Source organism: Colobus angolensis, unplaced genomic scaffold (assembly GCF_000951035.1).
Source record: "Colobus angolensis palliatus isolate OR3802 unplaced genomic scaffold, Cang.pa_1.0 Scaffold313, whole genome shotgun sequence".
NCBI classification, from domain to species: Eukaryota; Metazoa; Chordata; class Mammalia; order Primates; family Cercopithecidae; genus Colobus; species Colobus angolensis.
This window is the reverse complement of record NW_012116411.1, coordinates 2,776,659-2,799,413: the sequence shown is the minus strand read 5'-3', so window position 1 is coordinate 2,799,413 and position 22,755 is coordinate 2,776,659. Positions and strand designations below refer to the sequence as shown.

Below are 22,755 nucleotides of genomic sequence, written 5' to 3'. Positions count from 1 at the left end.
TTAATTGGTTCAGATCAGTGATTCCCAACAAAAAGGGCATATCAGAAACACCTGGGAAATTTGTTACATACACGAGCTGATGTCTTCTAAGATTTTGAACCAGAAGGTCTAGGATAGAGCCTAGGTATGTATTCTGTAAAAGCTGGCGAGTTAGAGGAACTGCGTATCAGAAAGCAATGCAGCAGAGGATAAGCAAATTCCAGCTCAGGTTACCAGAATCACACCACATGTCTGATGGCTGCTGACAACTAGGATTTGGTTTAGGCAATGTGCATGGTAACTTAGCGTCTATCTGTATTTATTAGAAGAGGATTTAGCTAGCACATAAGTGAATCCAAAGTTAGACAGTGCAGTCCAAGTAGCCTGTTTGTTGGTAAACAGAGAGTATGGATGGATTCCTTATTGTTTTGAGAATAAGAATTCTTCCCGCCAATTAAAAGAAAACCAAAACCAAGACTGGGTATAGTGCCTCACACCTGTAATCCCAGCACTTTGGGAGGCAGAGGTGGGAGACTTGCTTGATGCCTCAGGAGTTCAAGACCAGACTGGGCAACAGAGTGGAACCCCCATCTCTACAAAATAAAAATAAAAAGTAAAAACAAACAAAAAATTAGCCCTTGAGCCCAGGAGTTTCAGTGAATTATGATCATGGCACTGCACTCCAGTCTGTGCAACAGAGTAAGATCTTGTCTCTGAAAAATAAAAATTAAAAACAAAACAAGGAAGCAACATGGGCCCTTTACAAATGCTATAGAACAAGGCAAAGAAACTAAAGGATATATTATGAAAATGATTTACTTTAGAAGCCAAAAGAAAATTGGAAAAGAAAAACACTGACATTTACATAACAGGGAGGATAATTTGATTTTTATGAAACATGAAAAATTCACAAGAGAACATGCTGAGACAGACAATAATAGGATGGAATGAAAAGAAATAGTGTGATATGGAAAGAAACAGGAAAAGTAAATCCAATAATAGATTTCAAATTATGCTTTGGAAACATAAAAAGCATAGTAAATAATGCAAACATTGAATTAGTGAAGTGGAAGACAAAAATTAAGAAAATCTTCCAGGCTATAGAACAAAAGGATCAACAACTAAAAATAGTGACAGAAAAGAGAGGAAGGTGGTTGTGTATGTTAGTTACAACTCAGACAGCTCCTCCTTTATTCCTACTATCCCCTGTAATTATTAGCACTTCTCCCTTTGAATTTTCAACATTTTTCCGGTTGGTTATAAACTATTTGGCCACCGGATGTATAGGGGATAAACAAGAGAGCCCCAACCTAAGAATTATGCCCCTAAGAAAGAAGCCATGACAAAAACAGAAGCGCTAATGAAAAATACATCAAGATAATTTTTTTTCTGGGGTTAAAAAAATGTGAATTTGATGGACCCAAATTAATCTTGACAAAATCAATGCAAATGAACTATTCATAGACATGTCTGACAAAATGTTTCAATTAGAAAAACTGAAAAATATTTAAGAAGAAAGAAAAATTAAAAAGGTAACCTTCAAAGGGATAAATGTAAATATCATGGGTTTCTCAGTTCTGCTACATTACATGTCCAATGATCATAAAGTGATATCTAACTGAGTTTATTTGGGAAAGAAATTTATGCCTTGTCAATCTGTCTTTTATTTTTAAGAAAAATAACAAAGACAGTCTGGGATACATAAGGATGTAGAAAATATGCCATTCATATACTCAATATGAAAAGGATCCTTGGACATTCTTCAATCAGCTGGTATTATTTTCCTCTTCCAGGAATGTATGATAAGGAAATAAGAACCTGTGAATAAAGACCTTTATCATGGGACATTTTGTGACAAAAATGGTAAAAAAAAAAAAAGAAAGAAAGAAAGAAAATGTCAACCTTCTATGCATATCCAAGGGCCTGGAATAATAAGCAGTTAATAAAATCATGGTGTGGACAATGGGCATCCCATTACATGGGAAATACTGGCAATGCCGTATTAAATGAAATAATCTAAATAGAAATTCTCTTTGTTTAAGACTGGGCATGGTGGCTCATGCCTATAATCCTAGCACTTTGGGAGGCCGAAATGGGAGGATCTTAAGGCTAGGAGTTCAAAATTCTCCATGTTTAAAGAAAAAGTTTTATATAACAAATGCTAGGATAAAATATCTCAACAAATTAAGAGTGATTGTCTCTGGATAGTGGGATTAAATTCTAAAGTTTCGTTTTTTTGATTTTTACATTAGAAAAAAAATCAGCAAAACAGGTAGAGAGATAGGATTCATTTGAAGTCTGTGGAGACTCATAAAAGTTTCATGACATAATGAAAGTGAGCAAGCAGAAAACAAAGTCAATTGTACATGATAACTTCAGGAGTTCATTCATTCCTTCCTTAACAAATATCTGAGTGATTACTATGAGCAAAACAGTATAATAGACCCTTGAATTACAATGGCAAATAAAACAGAAAACAGTAACCTCCCAGAAAAACAAAAATTGGAAGGAAATGTACGTTAAGGAAAGGAAATTGTGAGTCTTTTGCCTTGCAAATACATTTTTAACGTCACCATTACATTGTTTTTATATACAAATTATTGTATTTTAAAAAGTCGATATATCAAGAATGCAATAAAAGGAAAGCAATCTTTCTAGACCAATCTAGCCCGGACTATTATCCACTTTTTCCGAATCATTCACAAGAATTCTCAAGACCATTTATTTAGCAACTTCCTTCACATAGAATTTGGAAACACCAAAGAGTGGAAGGAAGAAGCAGAATGGCAAGAGGAAAGGACAATGAGGGGACTGAATGGCTTTGTCATCACAATCTTGTTAATTATCACATCATAGAAATGTTGCCAGTTTTTTTTAAAACACACACATGAAAATTAAGAAAGCATGTTAGCTTTTTGCCATGAGACTGCTTTTCTTTAGTACCTCTTGAATTTTAGTGTGAGAGAACAGAAGCCGGAGGAAAGAGAAACTAAAAGAACTCGCATTTTAAAAAAATTGAATACATATTCAGCTGCTGTCGTTAATCCACTTGATATAAGCTATTCTATTTAATTAATACTTCAAACACTATGAGTAGTTATCATTATCTCATTATTTCTATTTTATGAGTAAGGTTTTCTAAGATTCATTTATGGGCACGTTATGAATAGAATAGATTATATTCATTATATTTTAGAGCCTTTTTTCTTTCTTGTCTCTTGCTTTCACATGAGGGTGTCCACCTGTCCTTTACATTATATACTTATTCTAGCTCTTTCTAGCTGTACCTTAAAGGAACTGTGCTTGTTATGATTACAGGCCTATCCTATGCCATCCCCCATTACTCAACCAGGCAGTGAGGCATTTCTGGCCAATACTTGTCTGCTTTACAAATCCCTTGATATTTCCTAGTCCAGAAGGTGTTGAACTGGTGACTCTCCAGCACCAGCACCAGCACCAGCACCACAGGCCTGAAGTTTGTTTTTTAAAAAGTGAGTAAACTTTCAAAAAAAGTCAACATTTAAGGAGATTTTGCATTTTAAAAATCCAGTCTGGCTTCTCTTGAAAAATCAGAATATCTGGCACTGTTCCCTGTGAGTAACAGCTGGTTGCAGCTGAGCAGTGGCTGGCTGGCTGCTATAGAAAGGTCAGGCACTCTTCGGTGACATACGATATCGCTACTCCCTACTGTATTATCTGGGACTGTTTTGGACATTTCCATTACCTTCATGGCCTCTAGAACACATCTGAGTTTGAGACCTCTGCCCCAGGTCATTGATTCTCAAACTATACTGTGCATATATAAATAACCTGGAGGAGTTTGTTAAAAAGAAAACAGAGATATGAGGTCATAGCATATAATTTAGTGGAATTCAGTGAGGCTAAAATTCTGTACTTTAAAAACTACCAAATGTGATTTTTTTTTTTTTCCACGTGGTTCCTGGTCACATTTTGAAAATCACGTTGGATGACACTCTTAGGACAATGTGGTCCAAAAAACAAATGATACTCAGATCACATGTGAAGTTGTTTGTTTGCTTTTTAAATAGATTTCTGTGCTCCAACCTCAGCAGTTCTGATTTGATAAACCTGGGAATCTATATTTTGAAATTATCTGGGTGCTGCTAACAAACAGATGGCTACCACACCTGGCGGCTGAAACCTAAAGAATCATCCTTAATGACGGATAAGCAGTGACTATAACGGGAAGTTAGGAATAGAGTTGGCTAATCTTGGCAAGATCTGAACTCTTTTCTGATTTCCTGATACTTTGTTTGACAGGAGATAACAAGGTAAAATATAATTCCAGGCTTTTCCTTTCTCACTGATGATTATTTCCAATAAATTTACTTTTCATCGACTTTGACTTTCTCTAATTTTAAATGTCAAGAATCTTTGGCTACAAAATATAGAGAAATTGGCAGAAGAGGGGAACGAGGAGTTGGGAAAGCAGTGGTTCAAAGATATGAGAACAATGTCACTTTCTATCATTTGTGGTCTGTGGCAAATTGAAAAATGATTTGGGGAGAATGAAGGAAGTATGAAAAGTTTAATAGGGTAGTAGAAACAGGTTTTCTATTTACTACAAAATCAATTTCCCCAAGGCCTTACTTTTCCAGCTTTGTTCTACATCTTATAACGTGGTAAATTCTAGGTGGTCAGGAATTCTGTCCACTGCAGTGAATGAGGACCTTCTTTCATAGGGCCCTGCACTCTCTTAGGTTCACGTCACCATACCTTGACAGATAGTGGCTTTTCCACAGGTGTGGTTTAGCGGTTACACTAGAATGAATGAAAGTGGGCCATTAATTCAGTTTAACCAATAGTCATTGAGCATCTATTATGAACCAGACATTGTGTGAGGAGCACAGAGTTTAGTCTAGTGAGAGAGGAGGAGAGACACATGTTAACAAATAATTACATAACTGTGTGATAGATCTAGAAAGACGACCGTAGAAAAGTCACATAGAAGTGAAAGTTGTTAATCGTGGTAGGGAGAGAGTGGCCATTGTACCATGCACAGAAGAGCAAAGGATGAAGACTGAATTTCAGGCAGACACAAGGGGAAATGATATGCCATGCAGTGAGAACAACATGTGCATACGCGTGGAACAGTATTGCACATTTAGGTATTACTGGAGCACAAAGTACAAAGGGCAAGGGTTAGTATGAAGAATAAACGAGAGAGGAGTGATGTGAGGATCAGATAATGAAGGGTCTTGAACGCTATGCTAAGCTGCTTAGAATTCACCTTATAGGTTACTGTTTGGCAGAGTGTAGGTGATTCATGAGATGATTTTAGGTTGTTCAGAAACTTTACGTTAATATAACACTGAATCACATAGTGAGAAACTTAATCCCTTTTCAATTAGCATTTAATCCATCTGTTTAGTCAAGCAGAGAGCCTCAATTTGATGTCAGTGTGTCTTTAACAATTTTATAACACCTGGAAATTTCCCCTTTTAAAAAAGGACTCAGATTCAGACCTCAGGCAGGCAAGGGTACCTAGCTAGAATTGTTTAGTGTTCTTGTGCATTTATTTTTATAGTTAATTTCTATTTACAGCAAGTGGCACTGGTATTTCATTAATGTTGTCATGAAAAGATTTTTAACAGTGAATGTAGGTAAGACAACAAGTTAATTTAAAACATTAATAGCAGTAGATGATGCAGAGGTATGGCAAAAATTGTGAGGGCAGTATGTGAATGCCTGAAGTTTGAGACATACTGCTGCCCTTTAGGGGAGTAGTGCAAGGGTTTAAGCAGGTTAGTACACTGATTCTTTTTCTGACAGAAGCTGGGACAAGTGAATAGAAGTAGTGGGCCAGGTGCGGTGGCTCACGCCTGAAATCCCAGCACTTTGGGAGGCCGAAGCGGGCGGATCGTGAGGTCAGGAGTTTGAGACCAGCCTGGCCAACATAGTCAAACCCCGTCTCTATTGAAAATACAAAAAAATTAGCTGGTCGTGGTAGTGGGTGCCTATAATCCAGCTGCTACTCAGGAGGCTGAGGCAGGAGAATCACTTGAGCCTGGGAGAAGTTGCAGTGAGCTGAGAGCACTCCAGCCTGGGCAACAGCATGAGACTCCATCTCAGAACAAAACAAAACAAAACAAAAGGTGGTGAAGGATGAAGGCAGAGAAGTCAGTTAGGAGACCATTTAAATTTCAGTGTTTCAATGGCCTTTTAAGTCAGTTAAGAGCCATTGAAATACTGTAGGCAGAGATGGTATGGCCATGGTTAAGTTTATTGATTTATTACTGATCTCTCCTAGTGTTACTTCCCTCTCTCCTTCTGCAAGGAGAACCTAATGGTTCCCCTGGCTTGAGCTCAGGGCTAAATCCTGAAGTAGTTCTGAAACATGGAGATGCAAAGGACTTTAAGTGGCTGCTGCCCTGCAAGTGTTAAAGGCAGAGTTGGAATGAAGTAACCTTCATAGGTTGTGAATAGGATATGATCATTTCCAGTATTTTTTTTTTGTTTTGGAGATGGAGTCTCGCTCTGTCACCCAGGCTGGAGTGCAGTGGCTGCATCTCAGCTCACTGCAAGCTCTGCCTCCCGGGTTTACGCCATTCTCCTGCCTCAGCCTCCCGAGTAGCTGGGACTACAGGCGCCCGCCACCTCGCCCGGCTAATTTTTTGTATTTTTTGGTAGAGACAGGGTTTTACCGTGTTAGCCAGGATGGTCTCGATCTCCTGACCTCGTGATCCTCCATCTCGGCCTCCCAAAGTGCTGGGATTACAGGCTTGAGCCACCACGCCCAGCCCATTTCCAGTATTTCAACCCATTACACAGTACCATTTAGAAACTGATACAATCTTAAATCTTAATGAATATATTTTTATGAATATAAACTAGCAATCCTAGCTTTAATACTTGACTTCTCAAGTGTCTCTTATTCTAACCTGTGTTCTGGCTATAGTCCTCCTATCCTGACAGCTCCCCAACCTCCCTTCTTCCTCCTCACCTTCCTGCCTAAGGTGAGGTGCAGCTGAGCACCCTGGGTTCTTCTTCCTGACTATGGGAGCATCCAAGATAAACACACTTTTAGGTCCCTGTTTGGGAATTATGAAACCCTGCTCTTTTTTCCTCCCCTTCCAGCTGCTGCTGACCATTTAGAAGTTACAGTTTGACTGTGTTGGTCCATTGCAGGAGGATGAAACAAGGGTGGGCTGTTCCTATTGCCAAATTAGTACCAAGGAAGATACGTCCTAACTTTCCAGAATTGAAGCTAGGAGTGTGTTTTCCTGAAGATGTTTCAATAGCAATGCCTCTCATCTATTTTTAACATTTAAATTTATAAAGTGCTTTTATGTAAATTAATTCACTGAAGTCTATATTAATTTTTTTAAATGGCATAGTAGGCTGTCAATAAAAACCTGTTTAATGAATAGCTATTTATAAACTGAGGCTCAGAGAGGTTTCCCAAAGCTCTACAGATGATTCTAAAACCAAACTTGAAGCCAGGTCTCTGGTTCTCCTCCCCACTCCATATCCCCTTGGTCTCAAACAGAAAGAGTCTGTTACAGATGGTGTTTAGTGTCTGCAGAATTATTAATACCAGAACTCTGCTATATAATGGGTCAAATAGGCTTTTGAGCCTGGCCTGAGGTCTTAACAGGCACAGATAACATTGTTTCAATGGAAAAATCAATTTTGAATTAGAGCATAATTCATCTGCAAATTGTGACAACTTGGGTATATATCTGTCTTTCCATATAGATATATAATAGGAAAATACTTTTTAATATAATGATTTAAATTTATTGATTACAAATCATACACCCATTTCTGTTTCTAGAAATTTTGTGCTTTCTTATGGAAACATAGAGGGGAACAACAGATTCTGGAGCCTACTGGAGGGTATAGGGTGGGAGGAGGGAGACGATCACGAAAAATAGCTAATGAAAACTAGGCTCAATACATGGGTGATGAAATAATCTGTACAACAGACTCCCGTGACACACGTTTACCTACGTAACAAACCTGCACGTGTGCCTCTGAACTTAAAATAGAAGTAAAACAAAGGGAATTCGGGGCTTTCTGTGTACCTATATCTCAAGAGAATGCCGTGAATTGGAAAGAGTACATGATATGGTTTGGCTGTGTCCCCACCCAAATCTCAACTTGAATTGTATCTCCCTGGATTCCCATGTGTTGTGGAAGGGACCTAGAAGGAGGTAATTGAATCATGGGGCCAGTCTTCCCGTTCTATTCTTGTGATAGTGAATGAGTCTTACAAGATCTGATGAGTTTATCAGGGGTTTCCGCTTTTGCTTCTTGCTCATTTTCTCTTTCTGCCACCATGTAAGAAGTGCCTTTTGCCTTCCTCCATGATTCTGAGGCCTCAGAATCACGGTGGTTCAATTAAAACTATTTTTCTTCCTAGTGTGGGGTATGTCTTTATCAGCAGCATGAAAACTAGCTAATATAGTAAATTGGTACCAGCAGAGTGGGGTGTTGCTGAAAAGGTACCCCAAAAAACTTTGGAACTTGGTAATGGGCAGAGACTGGAACAGTTTGGAGGGCTCAGAAGAAGATAGGAAAATGTGGGAAAGTTTGTAACCTCCTAGAGACTTGTTCAATGGCTTTGACAAAAATTCTGATAGTGATATGAACAATAAGGTCGAGGCTGAGGTGGTATCAGATGGAGATGAGCAATGTGTTGGGAACTGAAGCAAAGGTGACTCTTGCAGGCAAAAGGAACTTGCCTTGTCTCAGATGAAACTTTGGATTATGGACTTTTGGGTTAATGCTGAAATGAGTTAAGATTTTGGGGGACTATAGGGAAGGCATAATTGGTTTTTAAATGTGAGGACATGAGATTTGGAGGAGCCGGGGAAGAATGATATGGTTTGGCTGTGTCCCCACCCAAATCTCAACTTGAATTGTATCTTCCTGGATTCCCACGTGTTGTGGGAGGGACCAGGGGGGAGGTAATTGAATCATGGGGGTCAGTTTTTCCCTTGCTATTCTCGTGATAGTGAATGAGTCTCACGCAATGTGATGGGTTTATCGGGGGTTTCTGATTTTGCTTTCTCCTCATTTTCTCTTGCCACCACCATGTAAGAAGTGCCTCCTGCTATGATTCTGAGGCCACCCCAGCCATGTGGAACTGTAAGTCCAATTAAACTTAAGTCCAATTAAACTAAATTTAATACAGTTTCTTAAGTGTGGCACACCTCATTCCAATTTTGTGAATTAATACTGTAGTGAGTCGTTGTTAAGGTGTGTATTTCACCTCACAGAAGTGTTGGGTCATGGAAAAAGAAAGGGAATATTGTCATTGTCATAGTAAAATGGTTTTTGAGCAAGGAAATGGCATGAAGCTTAGGGAATTATATTTGATAAGTGTTTATTGAATAAATGAATGAATGAATAAAAATTGTTTTAAGAAAATTTATCTAGCAGCAGTGTGCAGAATTGTCTGGTGGAAAGAAGCTAGATGTTAAAAGAATTGATGCAAGAAGGTAATGTGACAATAAGAAGGAAGAATGGGGCTATGAGAAATATATGAAGGAAAGCAACAGAACCTGGTAAGAAGAAAAGGGAGAAGTCAAAGATGTTATGAAAAGTCTTGTTATAGGTGAGAGAAAAACACTTTTTCAAGACATCTTTAAGTATTTTTAATTTAAGGTGGGAATTGGAGATATAGCCACAAATTCAAGTTAGAAATTCCTGGCCTTGCCACATGCAAAGAGATAAATTCAGTAGTTAACATGGAAAAGGACTGTATGAAAGGGTATACTAGATCTGGTTATTGGTTCACTATTGAAACTTCCTTGAAATAGTGCCCACTAAAAATTGTGTTATGGATGTTACTAAGAATAGTCCAGTTATTCAACAATTATTTATTGCTGTGCTCATTCCTATCTCAGGGTCTTTGTATTTTTTATTGGCCTGGCTTGCAGTGCTCCTTCCTTAGAGACTTCTGTGGGTCACTCCTTACTTCATTTTGTGCTCAAATGCCATGCTCAGACAGACCTTACTTGACCAACTGTAATCATTCTCTAATCTTATATTCTGCTTTATTTTTCTCCATTGCACTTGTCTCTGTCTAATAATAGTATATTACATATTTATTTGTTTGCATGTCTTGTTTTGTATCTTCCTTGCTAGAATGGGAATTCTTTGTGATCCTGGGCTTTGCTGTTTTATTTACTGCTGTATTCTAAGTCAGTCTCATACTAAGCATGCAACCTAAGAATCTGGGCATTTCTGACTGGATTGAGGGAGGACATATAATTTGGAATGGAGGGGAAACCAATGTGGGTTAAGCCAATCAGAAGTCTGGATAATTTGAACTAAGAGATACAAGAAATGTAGTCAGATAAATTGATTAGAGTTGTAAAGTCATATAGAGTCAGGCTAAGTCCTATCATAAGAACCACATCCACGGAGAAGTAGTGGCAAGGCAGAAGAATCAGCTGGTATCCCAAGAGGAGTTTGTAGCAGATGTGAAGTGAGAAACTGAGAGAAGAGCCATGGGGCCCCAGAGCAAGGGAAAAAGAGAGGTGCTACCCAAACAACTTCTGGTAGTACAGCTCAGCTATACTTCATGCATTTCTATTTCATGTCATTTTCCTGTAAGATTTCAGCACAAATTCCCTGCTTTTGAGCTTCATGGTGGGAGTTTCTCTTCCTTTGCAACAGAACATCCTTTGACAGAACAATCCAATAGAACTTCCTGTGGCAATGAAAATGTTCTATATTTGTGTTGTCCAATATAGTAGTCACTACCCATATGTGCCCATTTAAAAAATTTTACTTACAATTAGAAAAATCTTTCATTCAAAAATTTTTTTAAAATTAAATTTTTTATTTTAAAAAATTAAAAATTAAATGTTTTATTTAATTTTTAAAGATTTTTTATTTTTGTGGGTACATAGTAGGCATATATATTTATGTGGTACATAAGATGTTTTAAACACTTGAAATGTGATTCATGTGCTTGAGCAACTGACTCAAATTTTATATAATCTTAATTTAAATTCAAATATCCATATTTGGGTAGAGGCTATAATATTAGACAGCACAGTACAATGGTGATTATTATAAGGGATCAAGGACAAGAAGCATAATCAGTAAAAGACAATGAAAAGGACAGGGGAAAAAAACAAGGAAAACAATGACGGTGTCACAAAACTCAAGTAGAGGGTGTTCCGCAGCACAAGTAACTACAAAAATGTTAGGGAAGATGAGTGTAGTAAAATCCCTTCAGTAGCAGTGTTTTCTTTTTTTTCTTGGAAGCAAATCTGATTTTAAACAGCAAGGGCTACGTAAACAAATCAAGAAATAACCCATTCAAAGGCAAACTAGCCATTACAAATAATGGAGAAAAATACTTGTGATATGGGAAGACATTTATGTGTGGATATGTTAGGAAAATCCATAAAGTAGGATGCCCCCATTTTATAAAACACATATATGTGTAGATCTTTTGGTTGTGTATTTATAGGTGATTTGAATTCTCTGGCATTTTATTAACTCTTAGAATTATCCACAAAGAGCATAGATTTTTTTGTAATCAGAAATAAAGGAATAAATGATGTGCTTAGCACAATAAAATGACTGCATCTCTTTATCTTGCCTTATGAATGAGAGTGACAGCAAATACAGCTACTAAGAATTAATGACTCTACATTTCTAAAGTTAGTAAGACTTTATCCCATTTTTCTCCCAACCCCACTGGACACACACTTTGAGATATCTTACTTTATAGTTGTTAACTGCAATTATAGATAGGCTGGCAGTACAGCAGAAGTTGATGAAGCTTCTTCTTAGTAGAAAGCAGAAGAAGATCTTCTCTTTGGCGAATTAACCTACATTTCCCACAGTCAAAAGACCAGGAATGAACTAATAGCTGCTTGGAATCCTTTCTTGTCTTGTGAGAGTGGATTCCTGGGATGCTTCAGCCTAAACCTATATTTTGGAGACCACTAGATGGCTCTCTCTGTCTGTGATGAGGTGAAGGCACACTAGATAAATTCGGATCTCGATTTATCATTTATGTTCATGTACACATTGAAGCATTTCTTTAGGTGTATAACACAATGTGTGATAAGACTCAAATTAACTCCTCCTGTATCATCAACACAGTAATATCTCTCTGTGTGTGGATCCGTGTATATATCTGCTCCTATTATTACATTCACAATATATAGAAGCAAATTATTTGTTTAAAGGAATCTCTGTTTAAGAATGTCTGGTTGGGACTGAAAAAATAGCACTCCACAACTAAGCCAGATTGTGATTCTGTTAGACAAAGACATGCTGAATGTTTAACTTTATGAAAATAAAAACTTTTCTTTTTGATCTGGAGAGTATTAACACAACTTGTTTGGCTTCTAGTTGAGGCCTTCTATTCAAAAACACCAATAGATTGCATGCAGGTTGTACTGCCACCAAAGTGGTTGCTACTGCCCCAAATGTTCAGCAAGTTCAGCTAATGGCCACCCCTAGCGGTGGGGAGAGGAGTGACAACCCATTTCTAAGTCATTTCTAAGAATGTTATTGAAAGGTACTAGTTGAGCTATTGTTTGGAACCGTAGAGACTCAGCCACTTGCAGTGTGATGAAAATATAGACTACACACACAAAGGAAAATCCCGCCTTTTAAATAGAAATGGCATAATGCTCAAGTTTCAAAAGCCATATCAAGTCTGCATTTTCAGAAAATAAAAAAAATTACTTTTTATTTCTCCTGTTCTTTCATGCCAGTGTCCAGTTAGAGTGATAACAGGGTTTTTCTTAATTGTACTCCACTGTTACTAAAATTTAAACCATTATCCTTGAAAGAATAAAGCATATTAAATGCGACTCAGGGTTAATCTGTGGAAATGCACAGGTAGTAGTGCATGGGCGCTGCTTTTATAATCAGAAAAGCAATATGCATCCAAAAAGTCCCACGAAGTTGTGTGCATCAGTTTTGATATTGTCCGCATCCAATAAAACATGAAGATTTTGCTTCATGAGGTGTACCATTTCTAAAAGCCTTGGCCTATAGCAGTGCTACTTTCCCTTAATCTTTGGGTTAATGTAAGCCATATTGTTACTTTGATACAGATAAAGCCCATATGAAAAAGGGGAGACTGCTGAACCTTCAATCCATGTCCAGGTAGACTCTGCCCTTTTTAACCAGAATCCCCAAATATCAGTTGGGTTGTAGCTGCCAGTGGGTGGAATCACCAAGCTTAACCTTTCTCGACATTTTTCTCCAGATGCCAAGTATATAAGCTGAAATGGAACCTGCCTTCCAAGGACAAGGTGGGCCAGATCCCTTTCTATCTTTTTGTCATCTTCTCCCTGCATAAGTCTGTGTGGGCAATTATATCATTTCTTGTTGTTGTTGTAACAAATTACCAAGAACTTAGTGATTTAAAACAACACACACTTATTCTCTTATTACTTGTGACTAGAGGTCATAGTCTGAAATCTGTTTTGCTGGGCTAAAGTCAAGGGTGGCATTCTTTCTGGAGCCTCTAAAGGGAGAACCATTTTCTTGCCTTTGAGTTTCTAGTGACTGCCTGTATTCCTTGACTTATGGCCTCTTCTCCATCTTCAATGTGTGTCACTCCAGTCTCCACTTCCTTTATCACATTGTCACATCGCCTTGTCCTCTGACCTTGACTTCTTCTGCCTCCTTCTTATAAGAACCCTTGTGATGACATTGAGTATACCTGGATAATCCAAGATATCCTTTCTATCTCAAGATGCTTAACATAACCACATCTTCAAAGTCCTTTTGGCCATAAAAAATAACATATTCACAGGTTTTGAGGATTCAGATTTGGAACTCTTCCAGGGACTCAGCCCTACCACACCAAAATAAGCTCACTCCTGTTTCATAAGCTCATATCTGTTGTCCTCCATCTCTTCTGCCACTTCTTTGTTTTGTTTTCTTAGATGGAAGATCAAGATTGAGAATTGTGAAGTGTCACACAAACCTGAAGCCCAAGTCATATGTCCCAACCCAATCCTTTTCTAAGATCTATGCACCAGGGCACTGGGCATTAATGCATTTATTCATAAAATGAAACTGTCATTTCTGTTCTATTGTTCCCTGAGTTTAGTTCCTCAGAGCCTCCTATGAAAAGTTATAGCAATAGATAGGAAAGACTTATGAGTTCCTCACTAAAACTAATAGACCAAAACATGCTTCTTCTTAACCTTTATGTAACTGCTACAACACTCCAACTGCCCTGAACCCATATAAAGGAGCAACTAGGTAAAACTGGACTTCAAAGTTCACTTCTTTGCTGACCTACTTTGCACACATTTAAATTGTGGGTAGTCTTCGGTGAACTAGAACTCTAAGTGGGATTCAAAACAGTAGATTTCTTCATTTTTCTCAGGTTTAGTTTGCTGGAGCTGGAAGTCTTAAGCCTGAATATTATAGACATGCTGAGAATGCGTATAGAAGTTCCCTGGAGGATAAGGGAGAATATTTGAGTTCTTTTCCTGATTAGTTTTTATGAATCTTGCCACATCAACACTTTATGCTAAAAGAACAATTTTCAACATTGTAAGAACACACTGCTCTAGGTATATATGATGCAGTCCTTACCATAAACTTATAAGATAATCACATTTTATGACTTAATAAATTGAAACACGGAGACATCAGGTATGTTTCCCAAGGTAGGATGTCTAAAAAGTCGTACAGCCAAGATTCTAAATAGCTCTGAGCTTCTCAAAAATGTAATCTCTTAACTCCCACCTTATATTTCCTCCATCGTATGTTATAATTATCTCATTTACATTATAACAGTAATAATATTTGTCCTGCTCTCCTCGCAAAGTAACTGTGAGGATAAAATGATAAAAGAGATGAGAGAGGGTTTTGATAAATTTAAACATACACTACAATTCTTTCTAAAATATGTATTTTCATACTGAAGTATTGAAAGTCTAGATGAGAAAGTGTAAAGACAACTTATCTTTTTTCTCTTATTATTTTTTAATTCAGTAGGTAAAAATGCTTATTTTTAGAAAAATAGAAGCATGAATGAGAAAAATGTAGACTTTCACCCTCTATAATCACTGTTAAGATTTTTATAAATAAAGTTCTAGACTTCATATTTTACAGGAACAAGGTCACACTTTACACACATTTTTGTAAAATTTTTCTATCTTTCTGTGTCAATAAATATATCCTCATTTTGAATGAGTATATTGTACTCCATTAAAAAATTATGATTCAATTAATTAAATTCCCATTGTTTTGAACATTTATTGTATAATATACTTTTAATAGTCCAACCTGGAAGTAGATACTTCTCTCTTTTATCCTTTTCTTTTTTTTTTCTGGGATATTACCAAAGCTGTGATGGATCCAATCTGTTCTTTGGTTGAAGGCTGACAAATAGACTAAGTTAAGAAGGTGCTATTAGTCTATTTTTCTTCTGGATGGCTTCTCACTTCCTACAATGCATAGCTCTTTCTATTTCTCCATATTTTGTCTATACATAGTCATTTACTTTACAGGGCTGTTAGGAGATTATTTAAACACATTTGCGAAAAAGCCTTAAAAAACATATATGCTACAAAAATATATATGATTAAAATTCTTCCTAAATCTATGCTTCAAATGAATAATGATGAGGTATAATTTATCCTGACTAAAAAAGGAGTCAACCTGCTTAATTCTTTACCACATGTACCCTTGCAGGCTCATCTCCATTACCAAACCAGCCCTGGCCAATCAGACACCAGCCTTTCAATATCAGTGTTTACTCCTCATGACATAATGCCAGCCAGGTCAAGGATCAATCCACTCTTTCAAGGCAGGAGATCAAACACAGTTGATAGTCTCCCTGAAAGTGCATGAATCTTACACAGTTATATAAAACATCTGAGAATTTGGCCGAGGTGTCAGGTTGAGGAAAGGAGAAGGAAAGGGAAAGAGCTGGCTTACTCTTAGCTCATCTGTTCCCCAATGCTCTTTTCTCCAGTGATCTCATAGCGAAAATGTCAGCAAAAGACAACTGAGAGGTTAAAGATTTCAATTAGTTTGTCATTCATACATTCACTCAAAAAGTAATATGGCAGATGCTAAGAGATGTTCTTTCTTCTTGCCTAGTTTTATGGATTTGGCATCATATTTCTGGTGCTACATAGATCCTCTACTCTTGTGTATATGTGGCAGTAGACAGAGCTAGTCGAAAAAGAGACAATGAGATTTCTCATCTCTACATTTACTGTTGCCACTAAAATGAGCAATACTTTCCTAAGAGAGTATACGGTCGTCTAGGGCAATGGGACTCAAAGTAGCTGGTTTGTAAATTATTATATATCCACGATGAGATAAGGAGCTTGGGTCAGTATGAATCAACAAACTGCTTTCCTTATCAAGAAAGCTTGCTATGAAAAAATTTGGATGTTTGCTTTGTGGTGTAGTTGGCAGAATAGGAGTGGGAGTGGGGTAGACTCTGTATGGTCATAGTTTCCTGAATGATAGTTTGCCTATAGAAAAAACTTGTGAACAATATGGAGGACCAGCATTTCTCAAATATATTGGGCATCTTCATGATATTTCTATGGCAGGACTTAAGGCTCTAGAAGTTGTGTTAGATGTGCCATAGGTTAAAAGTTGCTGTTAATACAGAAACAGTACTGTGACATGCCTTCTTTTTCCAGGCAAGTGTGCAACCTACTTAGGAACTTGGTTTTTTTTTGTTGTTTGTTTCTAAAACCACTTTGTTTTTAAGAGAAACAAAATGAGGGAGAGGGTAAAGAGGAAGGTGTGAGGGTGAATGGAAGCATTTTACATGTGAATCATATCTCATTTTGATTAGTCATTGCCAATAGAAAATTAGTTGAATTTTAACACTTAAGTGATTCTTATCAGATAATGACCAACACCTCTCCGCTAGTTATTTGGCTAACACTATAAGTTTTCCAAGTACTTTTACTTTTTCATTTGGTTCATAAAATATCTTTGTCAGATTGGTGAAGTGCCTTCTTTTGATTGATAAGTGTAGATTCTCATTGATAAGTGTAGATTCTCAGAGATAAGTGTAGATTCTCACAGATAGTCACATGCCCAAAATTACATGGCTAGTAAGAGACAGATTGGGAACATCTGCAATGAGAGAGGCAGATTGGGAACATTTTGGCCACTATTTCATATGCTTTTCATTACATTGTGCTCTTTTAACTAATGTGGTTGGAATTGGACTGGGGGATTATTTATAAAATAAAATCTAATGGTACAAAATCCATAGTGCCTTCTGCAGCACCAGAGGATAAAACACGAGGAATTAGAAATTGGCATCAGTCTTCAGACAGCTCAGCTGATTCGATCATAATTTAACTCTAAGATATAATGGTCAGGCAAAATCAAGAGCAAATGTATTTTTCATGGATTAAGTGATACTCTTCAGGCAAGCACAAAGAAAAGTGGGAGAGACAAACTAATTGCTCAGTAAATAGTATCTGCTAGTCTCCTTTGCTCTACTTACCTAGAAAAACTAATACATATTGTAAGTAAATTATTAAATTAAAAAATACTTCCAAGTTAATGCCAGGTCTCTGTTCTTCAAGAGGAACCTGTAAAAGATCACTGCTTTAAAAAGTTTTGCATCATTTGACATTTAATTTGAAATTGTTTATCTTAAAGTCAGCAACAATTAGATGCGACTGTCAGCTATTCATCATGAATTGCAGAATACATTTCTCCCAGAGGAGAAAGAGCTGTGTTTTGCATAGAGCAAGTCAAAGAAAACCAACGCAGTTGAGAGCAGATGTTTTAAAAATAAACATCCCTTACTGGTCCCCTCATGAGGTACCCCTGTGCCATGCAAAAATAGTGCTATATTAGCCAAATTCTAATAAATAGGCTTCAGTGCTTAGTCCTGTACTGTCAGAGAAAATGGACAATCTAAAACACTTGTATTTCCATGAAAGAAGCATATATTAATTTGTTAGTACATATCACTCATGAAGCAGGCAAAGTTGTGGTTGGTGTATTCAACAAGAGTGTTAAAAATAGTAGTGTGATCACTTTGATTTTTTTAATAAAAAAAAATTTATGAGTTGGGGTCTTACTATGTTGCCCAGGGTGGCATGGAACTCCTGGGCTCAAGCAGTCCTCCTGCCTCAGCCTCCCAGGTAGCTGAGACTACACGTAGGCACCACCATGCCTGGCTGAGCAGTCACTTTTGAATTGCATGGATTTGGATCTAAGCCAATCATATCACATCATTAACTCTGCCTAATAGAACCAATATGAAGTTAACGTGAGATGTATATTATCTTTAAAAATGTGTACTTGTCACTACTTCAGCAGGTAAACTTTAAGGAGCTAACTTTTAAGAAACTACACAAACCCTGTAGAAGAAAAAGTCATATGGAAAGGAGAGAGGAAGAAAGTATAACTGCAGGAACTTAATTTAAGTGTAAATGGAATTACGTTCATATTCAGCATCATTATTTGAAGATCATAAGAATAGAATTTAGAACAAAGAAGTAATCATTTTAATAAAACAGGTTAGCCTCAAGTGGGATTTGAGTGTTGTAGTGAAGTCAGAATTCTTTTGATGGAAAACTGCTTTGACTCCATCCTATGTTTAATGTTATATTAAGCTTTTATTATGCAGTTATAATATGCATATGTTTTCCAAAAGTAGTTAATTAACTTACTTTTAATGAATTTCCCTACCTGAAAGAAGTTGATCCCCTAGAAAGTGATGATCTTATGTGATGATCTTGTTTTGAGTACATAGTATGTTGAAATAAAACTATTATGCTTTTCTCAGGGGTTTGTTCATCTCAGTGGTAGCTCTTTCTATTTAAGAGTTGTGGCAGGATGTTAACAAAACTATTGCTCATTATTTAAAACCTTCAGATGAATGTAAGCCGCAGCCCAAAAGAAAGTGAGAAAAAACAGCTATTGCTGCTCTTGCTCTGAAAGCAATTTTGATTTAAGTAAGGGACACAATTTTATTTTACTTGGTTGTGTGAAAAAGTCCACTTTCTTCTAGAATCGTTTATTCAGGCAGTGGCACACAACCAACAAATTAGGTCACTGGGCAGTAGACTCCAAGGATGGTGGCTAGATTAAGTCAATTTTATTTAATGTGTAAAATGAGTTTGACATCCTTTTATATATAGAAAGTTTTTAAAAATCACATCACTGCATTAGAGGAAGGTCCACTTTTCCAGAGAAGCAAGGGAAAGATCAATTATTATTTTCACTGAAAGCAGATTATGGTCATCTTAAAATTACATATTACAGTGACTTGACATTTACCAGAACATTTTTAATACAGAATATTATAGAATGACATTTAAAAGATATAGGAAAAGTAAGACAAGTTAGATAAGTTTGAATTTAAAATACAAAGGGAGATGAAAGAAAACGTAGTCAGTTGAACAAACTAGATCTGAGTTAATATAATAATCTCTCCCTTTCAAGATGTGTGCCATGAAAGTAACAGTGACAACAGTGACTTAAAATATGTTTCTGAGTTGAAATACAGAAGCAAATGTGCTTGACAGAATATTTATTTTATTGTCGGCTTGTCCCTGGAGGACTTTATTACCCCCCCAACCCCTGGTCTTAGAGCTTTGAAGTTTACAGATTCTGGATTTTGCTTCATGGTTTTTCTGGTCTCCTTGTAATGTGCTGTAGGCTGCACACATTCATTCTAGAACACAACTTCCCTTCTAACTAAGGAACACGAATTTTGGTGAAAAATTCTTGCTACTTAAGACTCTTGCCAAACAATCTACAAATGAAAAGGAGTCTGGAGACTGTGACCACTACTGGCAACTTATGAAGTAGTAGGTAATAAAGAAGCAATGATGAGAAGCAAGTGATGCTGACTCCTGCATTTTGTTAGATCTGATTCTGCATATATATTAATAATGATGCACCCTATGGATGCAATTTCATGTTTATAACACTTTGGTCATTGGCAGCATTGTGCACCCGTGTTTTCCATGACTTCCCATCTGCTGTCTACACCATTCAGATTCAGGTGACAGAAATATTTTATATAAAAGTTAATTAACCTACACTCTACAGATCAAATCTCTGTAATTCAGCTAGGAATCTTCTGGGCAACTGCTGAAAATGGCTTGCACTCACCCTTCCTAAGATTAAAAATGTAAGATTTATTTTTTTCCAGAAAAAGAAATCTTTAGTACTCCCTTGACAATTTATGCTTAGATTCTATCAAACTTTTCATTGTATATTACCCTTACTCATTTTAGTTTTTATCTCGGCACATATGTCAAAAGTGGAAGAAGATTGGAAATATGTATTTTTCCAGCTGCAAGAGTTGAGTGAAAATGATGTAAAGTCAGAAATCCTCCATGGTGTGGACTTTTTTACTAGTACATTGACCAACGTTGATCAAGTCCCTGGACTTTTCTCAGTTTCTCAGTCTTTGAAATGGGTGCATGCCAGTTACCTATTTGCTCCATAGATACTTTGTGCAAGCCTTAACACAGCTTGAGATTATGATAAAGGTAACATATAAAAGGCAGAAAACTCATTACTAAAAGGACTCTGTCTTGTCCTTAAATATTCATCTCTTCATTATTACTTGTCAACGTTAAGTTCACAAATAGCTCTTTCATTGAAAATATATTTAGCTTTTTTAATCAATAAGAAACTAAATCATTTAATTCCTTTTTAAAAATTCTTAGATGATGGGGACAGGAATGGGCTGAATACAGCAACTGAATACCAGCCTCTGAGTCCACATTACATAGAAGGAAAGTAGGGACAAAGAAACAGTCCCCAAATAAATCTCCCCGTCCATCTTTACGCTTTTATATATTTCTAATGCTTTCCAATATCCAAGACTAATTGACCACTCTTCTTTACCTATGGCTTCTGTACTAGGTGCAGATTTTTCTGTTTACCCCAAGGAATTCAGAGCGATGTGCTTTCTTCCTTACACTCTTGCCTAAGGCTCAGGCACACCTTCCGAAGAAGTCAGAGAGAGCAGATGCTGCTTTTCCGCCACATGCTGTCAGAGTTCCTCTTGGGAGTGTGACACCTAGCAGGGAGTCAGGGATACCCCACCCTCATACTCTGCTCTTGTGGGTCTTCAGCACCTTGACCGCTCTCCACAGTCCTGAACCTCGACTTCTACTTCCCGTTGGGCATCCACTAGATTTCTCCCAGCCGGTCAAAACATGATTTTCTCTCATATTCTCCCCACTTCTTTCCTTCCAGCCGCGACATCACTGCGCGTTTTATTTCCATCCGCGCTTAAAATGTTTTATTCTACTTCTACTAAGGTCCTTCTACCTATCGACTACGAACATGGCCCAATCGTTAAACAATATCAAAGTTATAAAGCAGCAACTCCCCTCAGACTTTACCCAGCCGTTTTCTCTCCCCTCATGCAATGGCCCCGGCCCCCAGCAGCGCCCATCTCCACTCACGCACCAGACTCCTCTCACCTGACTCTCCCGCGGAAACTCGTGGCGGACGATGCTGATTACTGGAATGTGCAGGACTAAGCTGACCAAGTCGAGCTCCATCATCTCGCCCTGGCTCTGGGGGAAGGCGAGCAGCGCCGACACTCCTTGCACCACCACGGTATGGCACACACTTTGCAGGAAGGAGAAAGGGTCACTGCTCCACGGCGAGCTAGGGGAGGAGAAGGGCAAAAGCGGCAGATCGCCCAGGCCTGCCTCAATGGCCATCACTACTTCCAAAGACAGGTTGTAGGGCAGCAGCCCTTCCACGCGGTTCAGGTTGTCCACGGCGAATAGGAGGGCGTCCCGTGGCCACAGGGTCTCCGCCCTGGCGCCCTCGCCGGGCTTAGGGGAGCCTGGCGGCCCCCGGCCATGCAGGGTGCTCCCCAACCAGCGTGCGCCCGGCGAGGGCGCCGGGGACCGCCTCGTCCCTGGCTCCGGCTCATCCCTCTGGGCTCCTGCCCGGCTGCCGTCCGGAGCGCGGCTGGCCGCGCGGGGGGCCGTGGTCCAGGGCTGCAAGTGCACCGCGCCCACCCTCACCGCGTGCCCGATGCGCTTGAGGATCTGGCAGGGCTGCGGGTGCGAGGAGGAGCCGGGCACCCCAGCCAGCACCAGTGCGCAGGGCGGCGGCAACAGCAGACAGACCCTGCTCAGCAGCCACCACAAACTCAGTCTCCTCATTACTGTGACCCGCAGGGAGAAAGCGCGCCCCCTCCTGCGCCGGTCTCTCCCCTCTGCAGCCGCTGCCTGAGGTCTCCGCCTCCAGGTCCCGCGCGCAGCTTCACTCCACTCGGTGAAGCAGTCCCAGGAGCTGGAGCGGTCTCTAGGCCATCCAAGTTGGAGCCTAGCACACCCCCGGCAGTCTCAGATCCCGCTCCCAGGTCCCTCCGCCTGGCATCCTCTGCCCGCCCGGTCACTGCGCCCAGCAGGCAGGCGGGCGGGCCGGTGCCTGTCACCCACGGTTGGAGCGCCCGTTCCCTGCCCTCCCCATCTACAGAGCGCCTCGGGCACTGCGTCCGGCCCCGCGAGGCGGCCGGGCTGAGAAGCAGCCGGAGTTCCTCAGGGGCAGCGGTGACAGAGGAGCAACGCGCTCTCGCTTGGATTCTTTTCCTTTTCTGCCTGGGCGAGACCCACTTATTTCCTGAGGTCGCGTTGGAGGGGCGTTCACGCCCGGGGTGTGGAAAAGAAGCCAAATCCACCTTGTTCCACTGTCGGCCACCCTCCTGCAGGCTCCCCCAGCAATGACTTCATTTTCTCTCTTCTCTCGCTACTTCCTCTCTGCCTTTCTTCGGTTATTTTTCCGCGGAGTCGCCACCGCCGCTTGCTTCCTAGGAGGAGCAAC

At 39.0% G+C, this 22,755-nt stretch overlaps 1 protein-coding gene across 1 annotated transcript in view; it reads right to left on the bottom strand.

Annotated features, from left to right (window-relative positions):
* The window catches only part of GRIN3A (glutamate receptor, ionotropic, N-methyl-D-aspartate 3A), a 166,704-nt gene extending 144,183 nt beyond the window's left edge, over positions 1–22,521 (bottom strand). Inside the window, exon 1 of the mRNA XM_011951002.1 lies at positions 21,396–22,521. Coding sequence (XP_011806392.1) covers positions 21,396–22,094 — 699 coding nt within the window. The 5' untranslated portion in view covers positions 22,095–22,521. The remainder of the gene's footprint in view (positions 1–21,395) is intronic.
* Between the last annotated feature and the right edge of the window lie 234 nt (positions 22,522–22,755).